At 37.4% G+C, this 23,275-nt stretch overlaps 1 protein-coding gene across 1 annotated transcript in view; it reads left to right on the top strand.

Annotated features, from left to right (window-relative positions):
- DSG4 (desmoglein 4) overlaps positions 1-22,268 on the top strand; it is a 50,394-nt gene extending 28,126 nt beyond the window's left edge. The window contains exons 4-16 of the mRNA XM_002926668.4: positions 295-450; positions 768-912; positions 2,365-2,531; positions 2,794-2,928; positions 3,952-4,137; positions 7,555-7,826; positions 9,139-9,278; positions 11,391-11,618; positions 13,874-14,179; positions 16,664-16,803; positions 16,950-17,013; positions 18,271-18,479; positions 20,968-22,268. Coding sequence (XP_002926714.2) covers positions 295-450; positions 768-912; positions 2,365-2,531; positions 2,794-2,928; positions 3,952-4,137; positions 7,555-7,826; positions 9,139-9,278; positions 11,391-11,618; positions 13,874-14,179; positions 16,664-16,803; positions 16,950-17,013; positions 18,271-18,479; positions 20,968-21,735 — 2,916 coding nt within the window. The 3' untranslated portion in view covers positions 21,736-22,268. The remainder of the gene's footprint in view (positions 1-294; positions 451-767; positions 913-2,364; positions 2,532-2,793; positions 2,929-3,951; positions 4,138-7,554; positions 7,827-9,138; positions 9,279-11,390; positions 11,619-13,873; positions 14,180-16,663; positions 16,804-16,949; positions 17,014-18,270; positions 18,480-20,967) is intronic.
- The last annotated feature ends 1,007 nt before the right edge of the window (positions 22,269-23,275 follow it).

Below are 23,275 nucleotides of genomic sequence, written 5' to 3'. Positions count from 1 at the left end.
AAATCTAGCATCAGGCGTGTATGTGCCTTATGCCAGGCATTGGGGTGGGGTGTATAAATGTCACTTCATACAATCTCCACAGCAAACCTAGGATGTAGGTGGGATTATCCCATTATACACTGATACTTGGCAAAGTTAAGTGAGCTCTCCAAGGTCACACAGGTGTAAATCATGGTGCCGGGTTTCAACCCAAAGCCCATCTGGCTACAAAGCTATTCCCTTCTCATTCTATTATCCTCTGCAGTTCATGATCTACTTTCAATAAGATCACAGTCCCAGCCATTTTCTTTATAGATTCGATCAGACTGTGAAGAGAACCAGAAGATTACATACCGCATCTCTGGCGTAGGAATTGATCGACCACCTTATGGAGTGTTCACCATTAATCCTCGAACTGGGGAAATTAACATCACTTCAGTGGTGGACAGAGAGATAACTCCACTTTTCTTGGTAAGTCACAACAGTGTGTTTTAAATTATGCATTTTATTTTTCTTCCCCTTTTAAAACGCTGTAAAGCTGAAACCAAATAAAGGGATTGAAGAGATAAAAAGAGCATGAAAACATAAGTTTATAGTTCAAGAGTGTCTGGCATGTTGCATTGGTTTGCCATCAAATGTCTTGATAATGTTTAAATTAATACACTGTAATATAAGTCTGAATTCACTAAGTAAATTGTTTCCCTGCATATTTCCTAAAATATTTTTTTGAGCATGTTACCTAATTTCCTTTGATGGAAAACGACAGTTTTTTCCCCAACTCTCCACAGATCTATTGCCGGGCTCTGAATTCACGGGGCGAAGATTTAGAAAGACCTCTTGAGCTTAGGGTCAAGGTTATGGACATAAATGATAACCCTCCAGTTTTTACACAAAACGTGTACACAGCCAGCATTGAAGAGAACAGTGATGCAAGTAAGTAGGTGACACTCCCTCTCTGCATTATACCACAAAGATTTCTCTTGGCCAAAAGCTGCAGGAAATTGACATACAGGTAATTTAAAGATCGGAAAAAGTCAAACTTGTATTTTGAATAAACACCACAAATTCTAGCTTAAAACTGACTTAGAAAAAACAATCCTATCTAAAATGCTAAACATCCTCTTGTTTGTGGAGAATCTTATACATGTGATTTAGCGGGAGCTTTAGCGCCTTCCTTAGGGGTTGTTACTGACTCATGATTAACTTAATCAAAATGAATAAACTAAAGAAGAAACCATGGATGTGGAAAAGGGCTTTGTGCTGGTCTATTCTTCAAGTTCTGGGCTGAAGCACACCAGAGATTGATGGAAGGTCATCTCCAACAGTTTCCATCAGGTTGATCCCAGAGAGTAATTACCAGTTCTTCACAGTCTACACAGCAAGCTACATTACATTCTCTCATTTTTTTTCACTTTTTCCATCCTGCTTAATTCCATCTCCAGCTCCAATACTTTTTCCCCCTCTTTTTATTGGTTCTCTTAAACATCTTTCCTTTTCTATGCTTGTCCTATGTCACTATTTTCCTCTGTTCTCCGTTGAGGACTGCCTAAGATGCTTGTTCTTTGTCCCTATGAATAATTAAGAACTTTTTCTATTCCTGTGGACAGATCTTCATTTGAATAGTTATATGTTTTTGACTAATCAATTAAGTGTTATCATCCTCCAAGGCAACCAACAGTAATTCTCTACTTTCTGGATGAACAAAAATAAAGAAAATAGGTGCTCAATAAATAATCTCAACATTGAATTTAATCAAGCTATAATCTTTCTCACTTAAGCATTTTATTTTATTTTATTTTTTTTTTAAAGATTTTATTTATTTATTTGACAGAGATAGAGACAGCCAGCGAGAGAGGGGAACACAAGCAGGGGGAGTGGGAGAGGAGGAAGCAGGCTCATAGCGGAAGCCTGATGTGGGGCTCGATCCCATAAGGCCGGGATCACGCCCTGAGCTGAAGGCAGACGCTTAACCGCTGTGCCACCCAGGCGCCCCTCACTTAAGCATTTTAAAATAATGTCACATGACCACAGCAAAAACAAATTGATAAAATCCGCTTTTCAGCTTTATGATAAAGGCTATGGAACTTCTCATTCATTAATGATTACTTTCATTTGCTTCTAATTTACCATTTAATCACTTAAAGAGTGCAAGTACTTTATAAACTGTAAAGGATTTATAAACTGTAAAGGATATTATAGATGCAAACCACCATTATTTTTGCAGTCAAGGGTGTAGCTGAAAGTTATGATACTATATTCTCATGGGAACTAAAACAAAAGAAAATTCAGAGGAAGGCCAACCACTCTTTCCTCCTATGCCTAATGATTTGCTGAACTGATTCTAACAGAGCCCCAAACATTCTCCACCTCCATCTTCATTCCTAGACACACTGGTTGTAAAGTTAAGTGCCACAGATGCAGACGAAGACAATCATCTGAATTCTAAAATAGCCTATAAGATCATCTCTCAGGAGCCAGCAGGTGCACCAATGTTCATCCTGAACAGGTACACTGGAGAAGTCCGCACGATGTCCAGTTTCCTTGACAGAGAGGTAAAGCCTTCTATGAATGAATGATAAGAAATAAAGAATTCCATTTTCAAAAGACAAAGATAAAATGACCTAAGTATGCCCTTCCTCCTATAAAGGAGGGAAGGATATTCCAACCATGACTTTTCAATGAAAACTATAAGAAGAAAAAGTACATTAAAGTCTTACATAAAATTATAAAAAGGAAGTTGGAAGAACAACATCAGAATGTGTTGGATTTCATTCAAAGGGAGATCTAAGTCTTACAATTCTTTTTCATCTTAAGCAACACAGTATGTATAACCTCCTCGTGAGGGGCTCAGATCGAGACGGAGCTGCAGATGGACTGTCTTCTGAGTGCAACTGTAGAATCAAGGTTTTAGATGTCAACGATAACTTCCCCACCTTGGAGAAATCTTCTGTAAGTTGTTACTCTTATAATCCTTTTTCCTGAAGTGTCAGTAATTGATTTGCTTTCCTGCTAGTTTGTGAGCCTGGTTCTGTTATATGTATGGATGGACTCAGCTTTGCTGTGTAAACCTTGGAACTTCTTACGTATACTAATAATAGACCTCATATAATCAATAATATTGTACTAACTTTGTATGGTAACTAGACCTACTATGGTGATCATTTCACACTGTATATAAACACCAAATTACTACATTGTACATCAAACTAAAACGATAGTGTATTTCAATTGTATTTCATTAAAAAATAATAATATACCTTACTAGCGCATGTTTACCTCTGAGTCACTATTCTCTGCAACTCACATCTGTGAAAGCAGCAGACCATCCCCTCCATATGCTCTACTTATCGAAATGCGGGATTTTATTAATATAAATCTAGGAATCATGTAACATTATTGATCTATCTTTATGGGCCTGATAATTTGCTGAATTAATTCTACAAGAGTCCCAGACATTCTCAATTTTCACCTTCATCTTTAGGCATAAGGAAGCATAAATTTGAAGATAGCAAGGCCAAATCCGGCTCACCACCTATTTTGGTTAAAAAAAAAATGTTTTATTGGACCACAACTTGACTCATTCCTTTATATGTTGTCTGTGGGTGCTTTGATCCTATAGCAGCAGAGATAACTAGTTCCAACATGAACTTTCTGGCTCACAAAGCCTAAAATATTACCATCTGACCCTTCATAATAAAAGGAGGAAGTAACTTAAGGAAAATTAAAAATAAGCAAGAAAAATGGAACAAAGTACCAGTTTGACCTTGATCTCACATACACCACAAAAAAATCAGTTTTATTATCTTATAATCATTTTATTCTTATATTTCTGATTGGAATGTATGGCATTTAATAATGGTGCAAAAATTATTGACAGTTTGTTTTAGTATCTTAAATGACAGTTGTGTATTAGTAAATATCTTTCCTCTTTTGAAACCTTGTTGATTATAAAATTGATGTATGTCATTTCAGTATTCAGCAAGTATTGAAGAGAACTGTCTAAGTTCAGAACTGATACGATTACAAGCAATTGATCTCGATGAAGAAGGCACCGATAATTGGCTGGCAAAATTTTTAATTCTCTCCGGAAATGATGGGAATTGGTTTGATATTCAAACAGACCCACAAACCAATGAGGGCATTTTGAAAGTCGTCAAGGTACAGTATGGGATCTGCAATACTTCTAAAGTTTTAAAATACTCTTACAGACAGAATATGCCTCCAAACAACACTCCATAACCTTGAATACTACTTATGTGGCCAAGTGCCGTAAGTTAGCCCACTATGTCAGTCTGAGACTTGCAGCTCAGCAACACGCTCCTTATTACCAAGAGCAGTAAGAAATAAGGAGGGTGTTTTGTTCTCACAGAGCCCAGTACCTAGTTGAGAAGACAAGGCATGCACTCCTGAATTAGATAACGAGTTAGAAACAAAGAAGTCGTATAAATGTTATAATGTTAAACCTAATTAATGGCCAAATGGGTGAAATATAAAATAATTACTAAGAGGTAAGATTTTTCTGAGCTGGATTTGTCTGAAAAGGTTTTGTGCAGAGAATACAGCTTAAGCAAGACCTTACAACTGAGATTGCTAATATGAGAACTGAATGAGCAAACTCACTGAGGGGAGGAAAGGTAAGCCATGTCCAGGGTACTGCGAGCAATTCTTTGAGGTTGCCAGCAGAGTGTTCATGGAAGGAAACAAAGATGTTGAGTTAGAGTTGCTCTCATTTGACTTTCCTATGAATTAATTTTTCTTAAACTGCTTTATGATTTTACCTTTTGGACAGGAATAAAATCTAAAAATACAAATTAGAAACAAGTAAACCTGCAAACCAGTGAGATGCAAATGAACTTTAATGTAATAAGGGAAATTAATGTTTTTCTCAAACAAAATTACTACTAACAGCATTAATAGAACTTACAGTTATGAAAATATATACTAATAGACAAATGCACACATTTAATTTGGTACAAGGTGTGAACTGTAATTATTCCATTCTGTTACTACTTTTCTTTATCCCAATTAGTATAAACCAGGAAGCCATTTGGCCTTCATCTAATGCAAACATATCATTTCTATATACAGTCTTTCTCCATTCTTTTTGCAATTGTCTGGAGCAATTGAAGTATTACCTTTTTTACCACAAAACACAATCACCAGCACTGAAATCATGCACTGTATTAATTTATGAGGTGGTCACCAAAATTACAGAAAATATCTATGTATACCTTCTAAGATTGTCATTTAAATGAACACACAAAATTTCAAAATCCCTGAAGAGAACACAAGGACTCTAAGAATGTACTAGAGCCATCCTGTTTGAGAAATATTGCTTTAGGCCATAGGTCAGCAAACTGTAGCCCAAAGGCCAAATATGACCTGCCTCCTTTTTGCACATAATATTTTATTGAAACACAGCCATACTCATTCATTATTTTCTATGGCCATTTCTATCCTCCAACAGTTGAATTGAATGTTTAAGACAAAAAATGCGTATGACCTCCAAAGCCTAAAATATTTACCATCTGTTCTCACCCAAACAATTTTACTAATCCCTACTTCTAGACCAAGAAAACTTGGGGATATTAAAAAAAAAAAAATAGCAGTCACATTATGAGCTCTACTCCGGAAAGATTAAAGTTATATATTAATTAATTAATATATATATATTAATCAAGTCCTGAGGTGCTACCTGATCTAAGGCAACAGCAGTAAAAAATGGAAATGAGGGAACAAGAATAGCAGCCATTGCTGAATTAACATAAATAAGGAAGAGACAAGAAATCACCTACCATCCTATCATATTCTGAATATTTAGTCAAGTTTGTTGCCAGGGATCAGAATTTGTTCAACCTTGCATCTCAGTCAACAACCAAGATCTAGACATGTCATATAATCCTTACCCATCTTCTTACAATCTTCATCATTGACTTAGATTGTTGTAACAGGTAACTGTTCTCGTGGTTGTTTTTACTGCTCTTCGCACAATCCTGACCTCTGCACACAAGCACAAAACTCTTGATAAAAGGTCCCACTTGCAAAGGATGTAAGACAGGCTCTGTGCCTTTCCTCTGCTTTTTATCTTCCCTCTTGGAGGGAAGATTAGCCCCCAACCAATTTCCTGTCACTACATTCTGTGAATGTCTATAATTGGCACAATGTTATATACATATTAATATATTTTTCACCACATCTATTCAAAAGGGAGAGACCTCTTCTGACAAACAAAAACCACATTCGTGTGTATGCACAAAAGAGCCCCAAGAGATTTCTCTACCAGAAGAGAGGATCTCAGATCTTTCATTTATTTAAAGACAGCATGGAATTCTAGAAAATGAAAACTGAATTATAGAAGAGTGGTTTCTTCCAATCGAAATTCTATCTTTGAGTACAACATTCATAGTCGCCTCTGTGCGAGGCATTGTGTGGATCAGGGAGGAGAACAGATGTGCAAAAGAATCAAAATCCCAAACCTGAAGGGTTTGAGCTGAAATCTAAGAAAATCATGTGGAGCTGGCCCCAAATAAGGTTGCAATTGAATTCCTGTGAATACTTCCATCTTATTAGCTCTTCTGAAGAAATTAACTAAAATATACTGAGAAAATATTTATGATGCCATAGAATTTCCTTGAGAAGCAGAGATTTACCTCACGGTCTTGTTGATGGCACTGTTATCTTGACTTCTGTTGTTGGTAAATGTGATGCAAGTGATGCTTACATTAGCTTCCAGAACACTACTAAACAGACTTTGTCCAGGACTCCCTTTTTCACAACTGCTTTTTCACTCACTGTACAAGAGGGAACTCTCTTCCAACCAAAAATCCATTTTTTAGTACACAATTCACAGTCAACACTGTGCTGAATTGTTGGTGGTGACTTTTCATGTCACCACATCAATCATTCTGGATCAAAAGGTTCCATTCATCTTTTATCCAAAGAACCCATTTCAAAGGTGGCTTTTCTCTGGGAAAGGTATTCACTTATTTGAATGTGCCCTGTGAAGAAATCTTCTTGTCCACCAGACCCAGCACAATGAAATTATAGTTTGGGGCTGCGTTTAATAATCATGAATTTTCCTTTAGAAGTTGTTTGCATCATTTTTTTTAAATTACATGTTCATATACATCACATATATTGGCTCCTTTATTCTGCTGATTTCAAGAGATTCTCAGATGTGGATTCTACAAAGAAAACCTGGGTCCTATTTATTCATTCGCCAGTTGCAAACCCCTTTTTATTTCATGCTAAGTTTATTGTTTATGTTTCTCATTTGGAAGGAGATCATTTTTGACTTCAGTGTTTTTACATAAGAAGTTTAAAACTCCAGGATCTGAGTCCAACTGAAGTCACAGGCCTAAATGACCTACATACCTGATTATGCCGAGAGATAAACGTAGTAACCTGTCTGAAATATCTGATGCAGTGATTAGTAAAGTTTTATCCATTAAAAATTTGAATTACATAGCTCCTGAAATTCACTCTCAATGTGTTGCTTTCTTATCATGGCTACTTATTCTATCAAAAGACAGTCCTTTTGCTGTTTTGGAATTTTTTTACTTTCTATCATTTCAGATGCTGGATTATGAACAAATGCCTAATATTCATCTTGGTATTGGAGTGAAAAACCAAGCTGAATTTCACCACTCAGTTGCCTCTCGATTCCAAATGCACTCAATCCCTGTGAGAATTCAGGTTGTTAATGTGAAAGAAGGACCCACATTTCATCCAAATTCCATGACCTTCAGTATACGAGAAGGAATAAGAGGGAATTCCTTATTGAATTATGCACTTGGCACATATACGGCTACAGATTTGGACACAGGAAATCCTGCCACAAATGTCAGGTACCACAAATACTGCATTCATGTCAAAGTGATAAAATGTGGTTCTGTCCAGTGTTAGCTCACACAGAAAGTGCTAGACTATGTGGGTTGAAGTCCTTTTTGAGTTTTGCTTTGCTTCTCTTGTTCATTTGCTTGTTTTAGAACACTTTTGTAGCACTGACATTTTTCCAAGATTTTAATAGTATTTTAGAGGCAATATGGCTTCCAACTGGTTAGAAAGGTAATTGTGTCCAGGGAGAAACATAAGGTCAAAGGGCTTCCTAAGAGACTCTGAGTCTCTCTAATCTTATGTGGCCAGTTTTTACCACCCCTGCCCCAGGCTGATTAAGCCTATTGTAAACTATAAGACGTCATAAAAGATGAATCACTGCTTGTTTCCTTAAAACTTGTGTTATCTAATGACTTTGGGGCTAATCTCAAGAGGAAGAAAAAAGATAATAGAAGAAGCTGAAACACAGGTGTTTCAAAAATCTGATGAGTACAAAGAAAGTCAGAAGTGGAGAAACAGAAAGATAGGCATTCGAGGCACTAGGTACACAGATTATACATGAATTACATTATATTACAAGATGCTCTAGAAAATGACTCTAGTGAAATATGTAAGTATTCTCTGTGTCCTTTCCTTATCTCTCTTCTTTTCCTCCTCCTAATATTTTTGGAGTAAACAGTCTATTGACTTGTAAATTACTTTGATATTAACAGTTCTGATTACTTAATAGACTAACAAATTAACAGACAACAAAAATTATGAAGTCTCTCAGTATGCGATAAAGGAAAAGGATGTGTCAGATACATGTCTTAGATGCTTGAAATTGTGCCTGGTACAGAGGCCAGATCTTCACTAAGATCGAGCACTTTGAATCCATTATATTATTATATGATATGATATATGATATGATATTGATATAGATGTAATACCACAACCCCTAACAGGCCAACAGCGAGGTACCCTAAAATTAATATGCCTTAAAATCTAGGAAAAACAAAGTACATCATATGTAAAAATGAGAAAAGGATATTCCCTCAGTAGATACTGCTATAATAAATAAACCTGAAAGAGACTCACACATTTTACTAGCAATTATAGTAAGAGCTAGAAGAGTGTGAATCATGAAATTTTAAAACTCTGTTGTGAACCTGTGTATTAAGAAGTTCAACACTAAAATTTTATTGATATATATACATTTTATAAACCAAGGCAATTATCACCGTAAAGCGTACAAACACCATATTTATGTTTAACACAATGTATATGACTTAAAATTATTAACTTTCATATGAGCAAATGATGAATTTCATTATTTAAAAACAGGTATATCATAGGACATGATGCAGGCAGCTGGTTAAAAGTAGATTCACGGACTGGTGAGATACAATTTTCTAGGGAATTTGATAAGAAGTCAAAATATATTACCAACGGGATATACACAGCAGAGATCCTCGCTATAGACGGTAAGAAAATTTCTTCTCAGTATTTTAATAAAATTATTATTCCATTAAATATAAATATAATTCTGATATTGAAGTGAGATTGACTCAAATAAAATACATCATTTAGTGTGTCTGTCTGCAAGACTTATAGAGAGTTCTAAATATCTTACATTAAGAACTGAACTCAGTACACTCACAACCATAATTTACATTTAAATCATAATTTATTTTACCTATTTCCAAAAAAGAAATGTACGTGACTTACAGCATAAACCATAAAAGTTTAAGTCTATAAGTAGAATTCAGTTTCTGCTTATGGCCTCATTTCTTGAGATGTTTAATCCAACTTTCAGAGTATGTTAGGAATGTTTATGTAAAGTGAGTGCTACAAAGTGTATACAAAGTTCATTTGTGGGATGACCTTTGGGAAAGGCAGTGTCCCAAAGAGTATAGTTATTTTAAGGGTTTTTTAAAAGATTTTTTATTTAGTTATGAGAGAAAGATTGTGCATGCATGTGCAAGCAGGGGGGGCGGGGTGGGGGGGCAGAGGGAGAAGGACAAGCAGACTCCATACTGAGCTTGGAGTCCGAGGTGGGGCTCCATATCAGGACCCTGAGATCATGACCCATGTGGAAACCAAGAGTCAGATGCTTAACCAACTGAGCCACCAGGTGTCCCAAGAGTGTAGTTATTGTAGAAACACTAAAACCGAGAGGCCTGTGTAAGTGCAGCTTAAGTGGACATGTTGTCAAAAGTAAGATGTTAAATCACAAGATTATTCCAAGTATAAGAGCCAAATTAAAAGTCATAAGTGCAGATACACTGAACTTTTAACTGAGCTGCTTCTCATGTGGGAAAATCTATTAAGCGTTCTTCCTGGTGACTGCAACAGGAATTTATGTATCAGTAGTTAATCATTCTCTGAACAGTGCCTAGGAAACCAGCTACTACAGAACAAAACAGAAAAAGGTCAGTAATCCGGACAGAAGAGAGAAAACAGGTGTTCCACATATATACCTAATAGAAGATAGATACTATAGGTTTGTATTATCTATATCTGAGCTTTACAGTGGCCAAAGAAAAAGATAAAGGGGAAGTATAAGACTTGAAAAGAAACCATGATAATACCCAAGTAATTATGGTCCATATGTTCTGGTCTTCATCCTATGAGTGTCACTTTTAACACCTGTGTCCGTTATTGAAATATTATAGTCTGATTTATTATCAGTATTCTAGAAAACCTATTCCTATAATGGATTCTAACCATGTTGATCAAGGCCTATGTTTGCATGTTGGTCATATGTGAATATCTTCAAAAACTAGAATAAAAATTAGTCATCAAGTGAATAAAGAGGGAGGAAAAAAACTATCAAAATGTACAACAGAAAACTAAAAACAAGGGTACCTTGTTTAGGTACCCAAGCAGAGTATCTGCACAGGCACAAGCCAACCAGATGGAAAAGTGAACTAAAAGCCCAGATTCTTATTTCTTGGTCTGCTGCCCTTTCTAATAAACTATATTAACCCAAAAGTTGTGTCAAGTAGGTTAGGAAAAAAATTTAACAGATTTATGTTTGTTTTCAGAAGTGCCATTTCAATGAGAAATAGCATCTAAGAGATGGCATTAAAATAAACAGCAAAACAGAAAGAAAAAATACACAGACAATTATTGCATTTCAATTGTGGTTATTTTCCTACAAACACAGAACTCAATAAGCATTGTGAATGGAAGGCCACAAGCTGGCCGGTAATCTCGTTCACAGGGACAGGGTAGGAACAGAAAGCTGTGAGGCTTCTCTGAAGGACATTTACTTTTGCATCATGGGATGTGTAGGAGTTGGCCGAATGAAATTGAGATGAAAAACATTTTGGGAAGAATGAAGAGAATGCACAAGAGTCCTGGGTTAGGAAGAAACTTGTTCCAAGAACTAAAAAGAAGCCAGCATGGCTGGCAGGTAGTGGGCAAAGGCAAAAGTGGCTTCGGGTCATTGAAATAAGCAGGAACCCATCAGGCCCCACCTCAAGGAGTCATTCACGCTATTCCTTTATGCTGTGGCATCATCGTGGAATATAAGGAAGAATTTTCTCCCTCATACCATTAACCCCAACACCCATGATGCTCTGCTGTTTCAGATGGCTCTGGGAAAACGGCAACAGGAACCATATGTATCGAAGTTCCTGATGTCAATGATTACTGTCCAGTTGTTTTTGCTGAAAGTGATTACATATGCATTGCCTCTCCATCGATCCTTATCTCTGCAAGAGACATTGGTGATCATTCTTATGGGTCTCCCTATACATTCTGTGTTGTTGATCAACCACCAGGGACAGCTGACCTGTGGGATATCAGATCAATAAATGGTAAGTGGAATGCAAACTTGCTCATCTTTAAGACCAAAAGCAAAAACAATGACTAAATAATTAGGCAAGACATGTAATAATACTTTCTATCGCTGTTTCTGTGATTCTTGGCCATATTCATAATAAGTGAGAAAATCTTTCATATTCACACTTAGGATATTTGGAAAATTTTTAAACTGTTATAAAAGTAAAAATGTTTTATCAATACTGCAATTACAAATAGTAGTATGTAAATATCAGTTTATCTACCATTTTGTGTATATGGGGTGCTACACCAATATTTGATCAGTTTGAAATAAACAGAACCCTTGACTAACTCACCATATGTTACAATTCCCTATTTTGCATTATTTCAGGCAAATAAGTTTCTGAAACTCACATATCCCATAGACACATATACATATTTTCTACTCAGGTGCACAGAGAGCAGTGAAATTCTTTTTAGAAAGAGTGGTAAGTGCAGACTTTTTTTATTTGAGAGAGAGGGACAGAGAGAGAGAGCAAGTGCATGAGCAGGGGGCAGAGGCAGAGGGAGAAGCTGACTCCCCACTGAGCAGGGAGCCCGATGTGGCACTTGAACCCAGAACCCTGGGATCATGACCTGAGCAGAAGGCAGATGCTTAACCGACTGAGCCACCCAGGTGCCCCAATTTCAGACTTTTTGTAAAGGTAAAAATTTAAGTCCAAATTGCTCAATATGGGAGGACAAGTTAGGCAAACAGTAGTACATATTATTAAGATGTAGTATATACAGCATTAAAATTAGAGTTATGTGAAGCATTTAGATACAAAGAAACACACAAACCAAAGTATTTAAACAGTAAAGATGTCTGAGTAGTATGTGTGTTTGTGCTAACTGTTGCTATGTAAAAATGAATGCCTGAAGGTTCTGAGAGTAAATTTCAGACAACGTAACATTTTATATACTTAGATTCTACTTCCCGGAGATGTTAAACATATAATAGAAACTGAAATACTGTAAGAGGACCTCATTTGGGTTAAAATAGCTCTCTAATTTCATATGCATTTGAGGCAACAATAAAAGATTTTTAGGGAGTGATGGGATGGGGGTCAGACCTCAGAGCTCAGAGAGGAAATATTTCCCACCTCTCTGAAGCCACTAAGCTTCTCTATTCATAGGATGGAGAAACCCTAAAACAATGCCAGAAAAAAATTCCACCCTTAAGGACTTAGTCAAAAGAGGAAATTGTTTTCATAATAAACTTTTTGGCTTTTTTCCACAAAACCATTTTAATATTTTAAAAAGTTAAGCACATTAAAGTAACCATATTATAATTAAGACAACTTTGAATTCACCCTTCCTATAAAGCCCAATATGCCATTCTTAAATAACAACTGCTAACCACATTTTCCTCATTAAGATCCTAGGTATTATGAGTAAAAACATTAAAAAAAAAAAAAGGTTCAATGTGGAGGTTCATAAAGGTATTCAAATTACATTATAGATTTGCCAATAAAAAATATAATTGAATTGGAGACAATATTCCTAGAGTCCTATTTCGATGTTGGTGTTGAAGAACAGAACAAGCTTTCACCTAATGTGCTATGGCATTGCACGTTATTTAACTCTAGCCTTGTGCACGGATTATATTTCAGCAGACGTAGCTGGTTTATCATGCAGCTAAACGAAATTAATAAAACATAATATTCACAATTATTGCATGTTATGGATTAATCAATTAACATTCATGATTTAGGTGTAAATTTAATCATCTCTAAACCCTCCTTGGGTTAATAAATAAATTTCAACCTATGTTTTAAGCAATAGTTTCCATGCAAATCGATAAACAATAGTAGCACAAAGAATTAGGAAAATAATACTTATTGGAATCATTTAAATTTAAATGATAGAACAGCAACTTTGAATAAGAGATAAACAACAGTCTTAAGGAGGGTATTTGCAAACTGTAATCCTAAATAGAAGACTTCTAATATTTCCTTTCTGTTTGATATTCTTCATTCATTGGACAAATATTTATTGCATGCATATAATATGCCAAATATTGTTACTCTGGAAAATAAGCAACAGGGTCCCAGCATGCTTCAGAGAAATAACAATTCATTAGAAAGAAGTATTAAACAATTCATTATAAATATTTTTAAAAAATAAGTATAGGGGGCCGTATGACTAAGGGAACATGAAAAAAAATCAGGCCCTAGGTAAATCTTGGGTACTAAGAAGGGTTACCCCAAGAAATTTCAATTTATTTACTCTTTCCTCTCTTCCATTTCAGCTACCTCTGCAATCCTGACGGCTGAGCAGCTTTTAAATCCTATAGTTTACCAAATCCCAATCATAGTGAAGGACAGCTATAACAGAGCATGCGAATTGCCACAGATTGTGGCGTTAGAGGCTTGTGAATGTGACAACAACCACATGTGCTTGTATTCTAGTACCACGGGCATCAACGTAGAGGATGGCAGTTCAGCTACCAGTGACATATATGGGACTGTCACTGATGAACAAGCTGGGGGTTCAAATGTTGGTCTCGGACCGACAGGGATTGGCATGATCGCCATGGGACTCCTCCTACTACTTTGTAAGTACTGGATCAAAGCCCCTTTTTCAGGGGTTCTTCAAAATAAGGATGTAAGCAGGCTCACTGGGGTGGCTAGATTCGTTTGGCCATGTCCTTTTGGTATCTACAGCAATTCTCATGGGAATTTGGAAAAAAACAGTGGAACTATAAGGGCACATACTTGTTCAGTAATGACAACTAGAATTAGTGAGGGTCATAGAGGTGAAAAACCAAGCAAATTTCTAAGTATAATCCAGCAGAACATAGAGTAAATCCCATTATGAAAATTTCAGCAAAGAGCTTCAAGAGGGGTAGAAGCAATTCAACTCCAAGTGGGAAAGGTTGGGAGTCTTTATGGAGAAAGTGCCTTTGACCGAGGCCCTATGAGCTAAAGAGTTTCTTAGAAAGAGGATGGGATCTGGGAAATATGAAAGGAACAGCACAAACATAAACAAGGAGAGGGATGGAAAGGCACTGAACACTCAGGAAATGGACAGCCTAAAAGGTAGGCTGGGAACCATCACGCAGGAATATTCACGATAAGCCAAACATTCTGGGCTTTGGTCCACAGGCAATGAGAAATCAGTGAGGATGTGAGAGATCAGGTGACCTGTTCACGCTGGCATAACAGGAAGCAGGGAGAAGAGCCTCGAAGAGAAAATTGAGCCTCTGGACTCTTGATAGGAGTGTCTGCAACTTAGACCATGGTCATAGGAATGGTGAGGTCCCCAAGCAAACACTGCAAAAAGGGTCCTCCTCTGCCTCTACCATTTTTTAAAACATGCAGCTCCTCAGAGGAGCAATACGTTTAGGTTGCTCCTGCAATACTTTAAATTTTATGGAAATCAAAAACTGGATTCTAAAATTAAAGCTGACTAAATCCTTCAAACTATAATATGAATATGTTTCAATGGAGAAGTACACATGGAAACATTATCATTTTGAGGCATGAAAAAATAACTGATGACTTTTGGGCAGACTCTCTTTCTTAAACTAATACGAACTTTCAAGATTATACCAAGATCATGAGTGATTATCATAATGGTATTAGAGATATTTTCCCAGAACCTGACAATAGCAAATGAGTCGAGGTGTCAGCTTGCCTTTAAGCCAGTCCCAGCTGCACAACAGAATCATTGGAGATCTTTAAGATTAATCCTGTTCAAGCAGGAGTGCTCAAGATGAGACCCCAGTTGTGGCATGTGTAAGTCCTTTGCTGAAGCTAATGTGCAGTTCAGGGATAAAAACCCAGAATCAGCTGCATTCCCAGATGACTAGCACTCAAAATTTCATAACTCTTCCTTAACCAGGCCAAGAAAGCCTAAGAGTTGTGAAGTCGATTGCAGAAGGAGCATACCCTTTTGGACAAAGTTATTTGTTCTCAATGGAGAAGCCCAGGCTGTGTTCTAGTGGGGGAGAAGCAGTGTGCTGGTGAGAGGAGGGGTACCCACCCAAAACACCTTCTCAAAGGCCTTCATTTAAGACTTTTGATGTTTGCTCCCAGTGAGATTAACTATTTCAACGAAATTAATAAAAAGCCCTGATAAAAGCAGCTTTGAGACTTTCTCCTGTACCTCTAATTAACTCACTGGAATGCATGTTATACTAGGGAACTGGAAAAGTATAAAAACAACTACAGTGGACCCAAAGAACAAAACTGAATGTATTCTAGAATCTTAGAAAACTTAAGAAATGTTGATATTTATGGATTAAAGTGTAGAATTGAGGTAACTTTTTCATTTTAGTTTGTAAATAAAAATCTTAAAATAATAAATGTAAATAGTTCGATTAAATTTAGTGGGTGATATTTGATTAATTCTAAGTGTAAATATAAGGGTTGAAGAAGAGACCTATTTCTAGGTCCTATACTGAAATTCGTATTCAATCCTTTTGATTGCATATATTGATTATGTATTTAACTTACACATATATACTTTATGTTTGGTTACATGGGTTTGTATATATTGGTTTTTATATGGATATGCAAATAAATATATACATATCCACAGAGAGAGTCTATGTGTACTTATATACATATCCACGTACCTGCACATATACACATGCTCTTGGAGGTAAGTACATGTTTATTCATATGTGTATATAGGCTAGCAAATATATATACATACACAGATAATTATATGTGTGTACATGGAGGACTAGGAGTCAGAAAATTGGATTTGAATTCTGGATCTCCCAGCAACCAGTTGGGAGTCCTAGAGTAGAGGGAAGAAAGGACCTTACTTTCCTAATCTATGACTAAAGAACGCTGATTACGTGATCCCAGATTCCCTTGAGTCCAGCTTTAAAAGTCTACGTGATTTGGTGGTTTGGTGTTTATAAACATGGATATGTATATTCAGTCCTTTAGGGAAAACTGATGCTTTCTTACATTTGCATTTATCCCTTTGGTTCTAAATATAATGCCACATTTTTCGAAAAAGGATGCATTCAGTGACTTCCTAAATTGGGCAATATGTGCTAATTCTCTGTCCACTTTCTGGGTAGTGTCACCGCTCTTGCTGCTCATGTGTTGCTGCAAACGAAGACAGCCCGAAGGCCTGGGGACGAGGTTTGCTCCTGTGCCAGAGGGGGGAGATGGAGTGATGCAGTCTTGGAGGATAGAAGGGGCCCATCCTGAAGACAGGGTGAGTCATGTTCCAGAGAAGTGTGGGGTTTAATGGAATTGAGCATGTCTTGACAACTATACAAGACACAAAAAATAAAAAATATGTCCATTTTTATATGTTTAACATAAAGTATGCATTTAAAAAATATTTTTCTTTCTTTTCAGGATGTGTCAAATATATGTGTACCCATGACAGCCTCTAATACCCAGGATCGTATAGATTCTTCTGGTCAGTGGACACCAAAATCTGTTTTTCTTTTTAAAATTTGCAAAATAATTCAACCAGATAAATTTCATGGATAAGTAATTTTAAAGAAAACAGTATGTCTGCCAATCTCTTTGGATGATGGTATAATGAGAGGGAACGTTACATGTTTGAAGTTAGCTACAGGCAGTGTAGTATGGCATAGCAGTTAAAAAGGTAAACTCTAGAACCAGGATGTTTGAGTTTGATTCCCAGCTATGTCTTTGGGCCAGCACTTAATCTCTCTGGGCCTCAATTTCCTTATCTTTGAAATTGAGTTTATGATAATACCTACTTCAAAGTGTCACTGTAAAGAGTGACATATACACATATAATGTATGATATATAATGTATGTATTATATATTATATGATATATATTATATATGTATGTATGTGTGTGGTATGTGAATACATATCACAAAATATACACATATACATATACATACAAAACATGTACATATATATATCACAAAATACACATTAGAACAGTGCCATGTACTGAGAGCTATTATAGCCATTATTTGTAATACAAGCTGTTCAAAAAAAATAAGAAAAGAAAAAGCAAATATGCCCTTTTAATATACACATGCATTTGCCTCAGCAGTCTTATATTCTCAAATTTACCAGTTCCATGTACACCTAGGAATACTGTAAAATACCCAGCTAGTGGACAATGACTGAACAAAGTTGAGAGGTCACCCAATTCTAGAGCAGACGAGAGATTTCTCAGTGGTGGCTCCTGAGTATCCCAAACCAGACTCTGGATACCGGAACCCTAAGGTGGCTGAAGACACCTATGAAAGCTAGCTCTCCTGCCAGCGCTGGGGTGAATGAGGACTGTTTCCGTTTCTGCTGGCCTTGCTCTGGAGGGTTCCTGGGTGGGGTGCAAGCCCTCTCTGACAGGCCGGGGCAGCTTGCCAGAGGCAGCGATTAGAGGGACCAGGGCAGAGGCAGAGGTCCTGCTCCTCTTGGCGAGCTCTCCACCTGTGAGTCTAGGGGAGAAGCTTGTGCAAATGTGAGGCCAAAGTCCGAAAGCTGGCTCCCTCTGTACCATTTACTTTTATTTTATTAGCAAGCCTGAGACTGGGTAGAACTCGGAAGGCTGCTTGCCTTGCTTTCCAGGACCTACGTGTGTGGGTAGGTGTGCTGTGTAACACAGCAGACAGGGGCTGGCAGTGCCTCACATGGATGAACACAGTAGACCACTCAAGCGCTTTCATCTGAACACGCTCTCCTTTCAGAAATCTACACGAACACCTACGCGGGCGGAGGAATGGTGGAAGGGGGTGTGTCAGGAGTGGAACTCAACACAGGTCTGGGGACAGCCGCCGGCCTGGCCGCCGGAGATTCAGCAGGAGCTCGGCGGAGGAGGAGTTCCACTATAGGAACCCAGTGGGAATATGCAGACATGGGCCTGAACATGGCTTTCTTGGACAGCTATTTCTCGGAGGTAATCCCCCTGCACACGGTTATCCAAAATAGCCTTGAGACTGAATGATAACAACAATGGCAGTAGGTTCTTCTGAAATCTATTCAGTTATTCTCAGTTCTACCTCAATCTTGAAAAAAAAAAGTATTTCATTTCTCCTTAAAATACAGAAAGCCAATTCGTCAAAAGCATTTCATATTCAATTGACACACATCCATCTTACTATCGTGGAAAAGGCTAGCATCTCTCATCATTCCCTACTTCCCTTTTTCCATTTTTCTGTCTTCTGTCTCCTTCTGGTTTTCCCACTTTGTTTCCTGTAGCAGCACCAAACAGGAGGATCCTGATCAAGAGAAAAAAAATGTACCCATGTCTTGTCTTTATGGTGTCCTTCCTGCTCTGCAGGTGCCTCCAATAGAAAGGAGAAAAAAAAAAATTAAAAGCTAGGACTGGGGACGGAAGAGAATGGTAACTCAGGAACACAGCATCACCATGACTTGGTGATAGATCAGGGCCTAGAACCCCTGTCTCCTATTCAGTATCCAGTGCCCCATCACCAAGGATACTTGTCCCTCACTAAGAGAAGGGATCATGGGTCTAGGAGCATTCCAAAGAAGAAAGCTCCATAGGCACTGGATTGGCCTAACAGAGTAGCACAGGGGTAAATAAATCCCCTTGTGAATCCCTATTTGGGATGTTTATTTCATTTAATTAGCAATCCATTTCATCTCATATTTCATCTAGCCCATTTTACTCCGTATATGGTAATTACATGAGTTTTACCACTGCTCTTAACAAAAAAGTGCTAAGGATACTGTAATTCTAAGCTCTTTCTTAAAATTGGTGGTTACAAATACTATCGCAGACTATGCATGAATAATATCGACTATTTAAATGAGTGATCGATATCACTAAGTACTTTCGATAAATGGGCACAAATTATATACATATCATAGAAATGTCATAAAAATTATATTTAACGAATCATTCATAAAAGTCACACTAATATTAAAAGAGCTTCACCATTAATGTCAAAATTGCACTGGGCATTCTGATATGTCAAATAAAATCAAAACGTGTTCTCCTTCTGTGTGAGCACTGAGGTCATCCTTCCCCAAACATTTCAACTCTACACTTAAAAAAATGGCACTAGATTTCAGAGGTGGTGACACGCAGCCTCTCCCTTCACTAGGTGAAACCTGTAGAATGGTGAAGTGCTTCCTTCCTGCCATGTTTTACACCACCACCCTCCACCCCTACAGCCAACCTGTGCCCCAGGCAAGAGGGGATTATCCTTTTACAGAGGCGTCACTTCAAAATATCAAACAGCAGGGCACCCGAGTGGCTCAGTTGGTTAAGCATCGGCCTTCAGCTCAGGTCATGATCCCAGCGTGCTGGGATTTAGTCCCATGTCAGTCAGGCTCCCTGCTCAGCGGGGTGTCTGCCTCTCCCTCTCCCCCTGCCCCTCCCCCTCAACCTGCACACACACACTCTCTCTCTCTCAAATAAATACATAAATAAAAATTTTAAAAATATATTAAACAGCAAAGCTTTAAGGTAATACCAAACTCATGAAGAACTGATTTCAAGACTTAAAACTATTTATTTCCAATGGTAGAATTTAGAGTCTAGTACAGACCAGAGGGTAGGCAGCATGACGTAGTGTAAACAGGATAGTTGGACTTGAGGTAGCATTCTACAATGATTTGAGTCTTGGGCATGCCATTCACTCTCCTGGGCCTTCGGTTACCTTTTTTACAAAATAGAGAGGCGGTAATATTATATCAGGCCCCACAGGATTTCATGGAACCCAACAAGGACCATAGCAGTTGAGGGAAAGTGGGGAAAGAAATGGCAGCCACCCCACCCTCTTCAAACAGAGAAGTTCCCTTTCATCTGTTCTACTTAGAGGGCTCCTACCTAGGATTTCATTTAAAGGGGCTGTAATTAAAAATACTTTGAAAATCACAGTAGGTAATCTCTTAGTGCCTTATTCCTACAAACACATCTTGGCTCTCTTCACTTAGGTCACATAAAACCACTGAACATTCGGACATAAGTTTCTGAAGCTTAAAGATATTGACATCTTCACATATGCTTTTAGTCCAAGTTGATCAACTGTCTCTCCTTAAGTAAATAGCATGTTGAACATAACTAAATATATTCTGTTATTTTAGACCACCTCAGAAACAAAAGACTGTAAATCCAAAAAACTAAAACCCTGTCTTTGACAAATCCGAATTGTCAAAATCGGAATAAAACGTAGAAATTATTATTTGTTAGCTTTCAAATAAGTTCACATTTATTCAAATTCTATGCACCATCAGTGCAGACTGATCGCCTTTAAAAATTCCACTTAGTATTTTAGCAAAAAATCATCAGTGTTTTTTTCAGTTCATTCCATTAAAATCTCCTCAGATCAGACACCTCTAAGGCCAACGCCTTGTTATTCTTTGGTTATTTTAAGGGAAAAGAAACTTCTAATTTCCTGCTTTTCTTCTAATTTTAGAAAGCATATGCTTATGCAGACGAAGATGAAGGTCGGCCAGCAAATGACTGCTTGCTCATTTATGACCACGAGGGAGTAGGGTCTCCCGTTGGCTCCATTGGTTGCTGCAGTTGGATTGTGGATGATTTAGATGAAAGCTGCATGGAAACTTTAGATCCAAAATTCAGGACTCTGGCTGAAATCTGCTTAGACACAGAAATTGAGCCATTTCCTTCACAGCAGGCCTGTATACCTATCAGTACTGACCTGCCTTTGCTGGGGCCTAATTATTTTGTTAGTGACTCTTCAGGAATGACTCTCTCAGAGGCTGAATTCCAGGCAGAAATGGCAATACCTGAACCCATGACCCATGGGGATATTGTAGTGACCGAGACTTACACAACAGCTGACCAATGTATGCAACCCACTACAATTGTTTTCGATCCTCAGCTCGCACCCAATGTGGTAGTGACAGAAACAGTAATGGCACCTGTCTATGATGTTCAAGGGAATATCTGTGTACCTGCTGAGTTAGCCAACACACATAATGTAATCTATGCTGAGAGAGTGCTGTCTAGCCCTGGTATGCCTGACGTGAGCAGTGATAGCATGACTGATGGCTGTATGGGACCTGTAATGAGTGGCGGTATTTTGGTAGGGCCTGAAATTCAAGTAACACAAATGGTGAGTCCCAACGTTCACATAAGCCAAACCACTAGTTCCACATCCCCAGTGACATCTCGACACAGAGTAACACGGTATAGTAACATACATTACTCCCAACAGTAAGTGCTTTGGGTCAGTATTCCATAGGGAGGCCTTGTACCTTGTAATCACCAACATATCCATCAAAGGTGTATAATGTACTATATTTAACATTTTTAACAGCCAACAAATATTCAAATATCCTAAGATCAATGCCACTCTTTGAATATCTCTTTTGGGGGGTGAATATGGCTAAGCACTTTAGATAAGCCTTTTATAATTCTTTCTGGTTTTAAATAATGTGCCAAAAACTTAAAGAAAATGTGTTCTATCCTTTGATACTGTCTAATAAATAAGGCGAATCTTAGAGGTCTTCAGGCCTGTAGGACTGGTCATGTAAGCCAAGATTCCCTTGTTCTTGGGGGCTGCAAAAGAAGTCTTGCCTGTATTTACCAGTCATATTTATCTTTTGAGAAATATTTCTGCTAAAAATTTTTAATTGAAAAAGTGAATGAAGTGTACATTTCTGAAAGGAGATTGAAAAGGAAAATAGAGCAACTATCATTAGCGATCTGAAATCATTTGTCTCTTCAGTTTCTCAAGATAATGTAATATTTAGGGCATGATTAATATAATACAGGGAACGAGTTTGCCAGCTGAGTGCATCACTGAAAATGGTTCGCTGAATAGAATTACGTATGTATAGATATGCTTATATACATAAATCAACGTGGATGAATTTTTATCGCACTTTATTGATTCGTATCAGTAACTGTAAATTAATTTAGAATAGTAAAAAGAATTATGACAACAGTAGAGTACAAACAGTTCTTAGGGAAAGCATTAGAGTATTTCCTTCTTACAAAGAATGTTTTTTCTATTCTTGCTAATTATGTCAGAAAACCATATGAAATATGGTTTACTCCGTTTTGTTGACCCGAGTCATAGAGCTTTGATCTGGCGATCAGATATTCTCCAAAGCACCTCTGTAGTTATGCATGTATTCAACAGTATTTACTTAGAAGCTACCCTGTATTGAGTGCCGGTCTTGTCTCTGTGAATAAATAGATGAAGAAGCCAAACATGACTTCTGTCTTCCTAGAACCTGTAACTCATTTCTAGACTTAAAACTCTGGGGATACAGCTTTGAGTTCCTACCAAGAATAATTAACAAACTATTTAAGTCCATTACCAAGTTGTGTTTCTCTTTTTAATACTGCTACTTATGTTGAATGAATGAAATGGAAACACATGCACAGATGACTTACTTTTGGTAGGTATGAAGCGGGCTTGAGAAAAAGAAGTTCTAGCAAGACCATTTTATTTAATTCTGTAAAATACGTAAACTATACAGTAGTAACTATAATGTGACTCATAAAATAATGTAAATGAAATAAACGTATTTTCAGGGCTTATTCCTTTTGGAAGGAAATAACTGTAGTGCTTCTTGCTTAATTTGTTCCTTTATGAATAAAACTACTATAGAATTTGGAGCATCTCACATAATCTCTTGCCCAATTCTCTCATTTTACAGAAGAGGAATCTAGAACCGAAGAGGTAAAATGACCACACCTGCTAGTTGTGGTACAGAACGGTGAAGCCATGGCTCGGGTACTCTGGCCCA

The sequence above is a fragment of the Ailuropoda melanoleuca genome, unplaced genomic scaffold (genome assembly GCF_002007445.2).
Source record: "Ailuropoda melanoleuca isolate Jingjing unplaced genomic scaffold, ASM200744v2 unplaced-scaffold6034, whole genome shotgun sequence".
NCBI lineage: Eukaryota > Metazoa > Chordata > Mammalia > Carnivora > Ursidae > Ailuropoda > Ailuropoda melanoleuca.
This window is presented reverse-complemented; position numbering and strand designations above follow the sequence as displayed.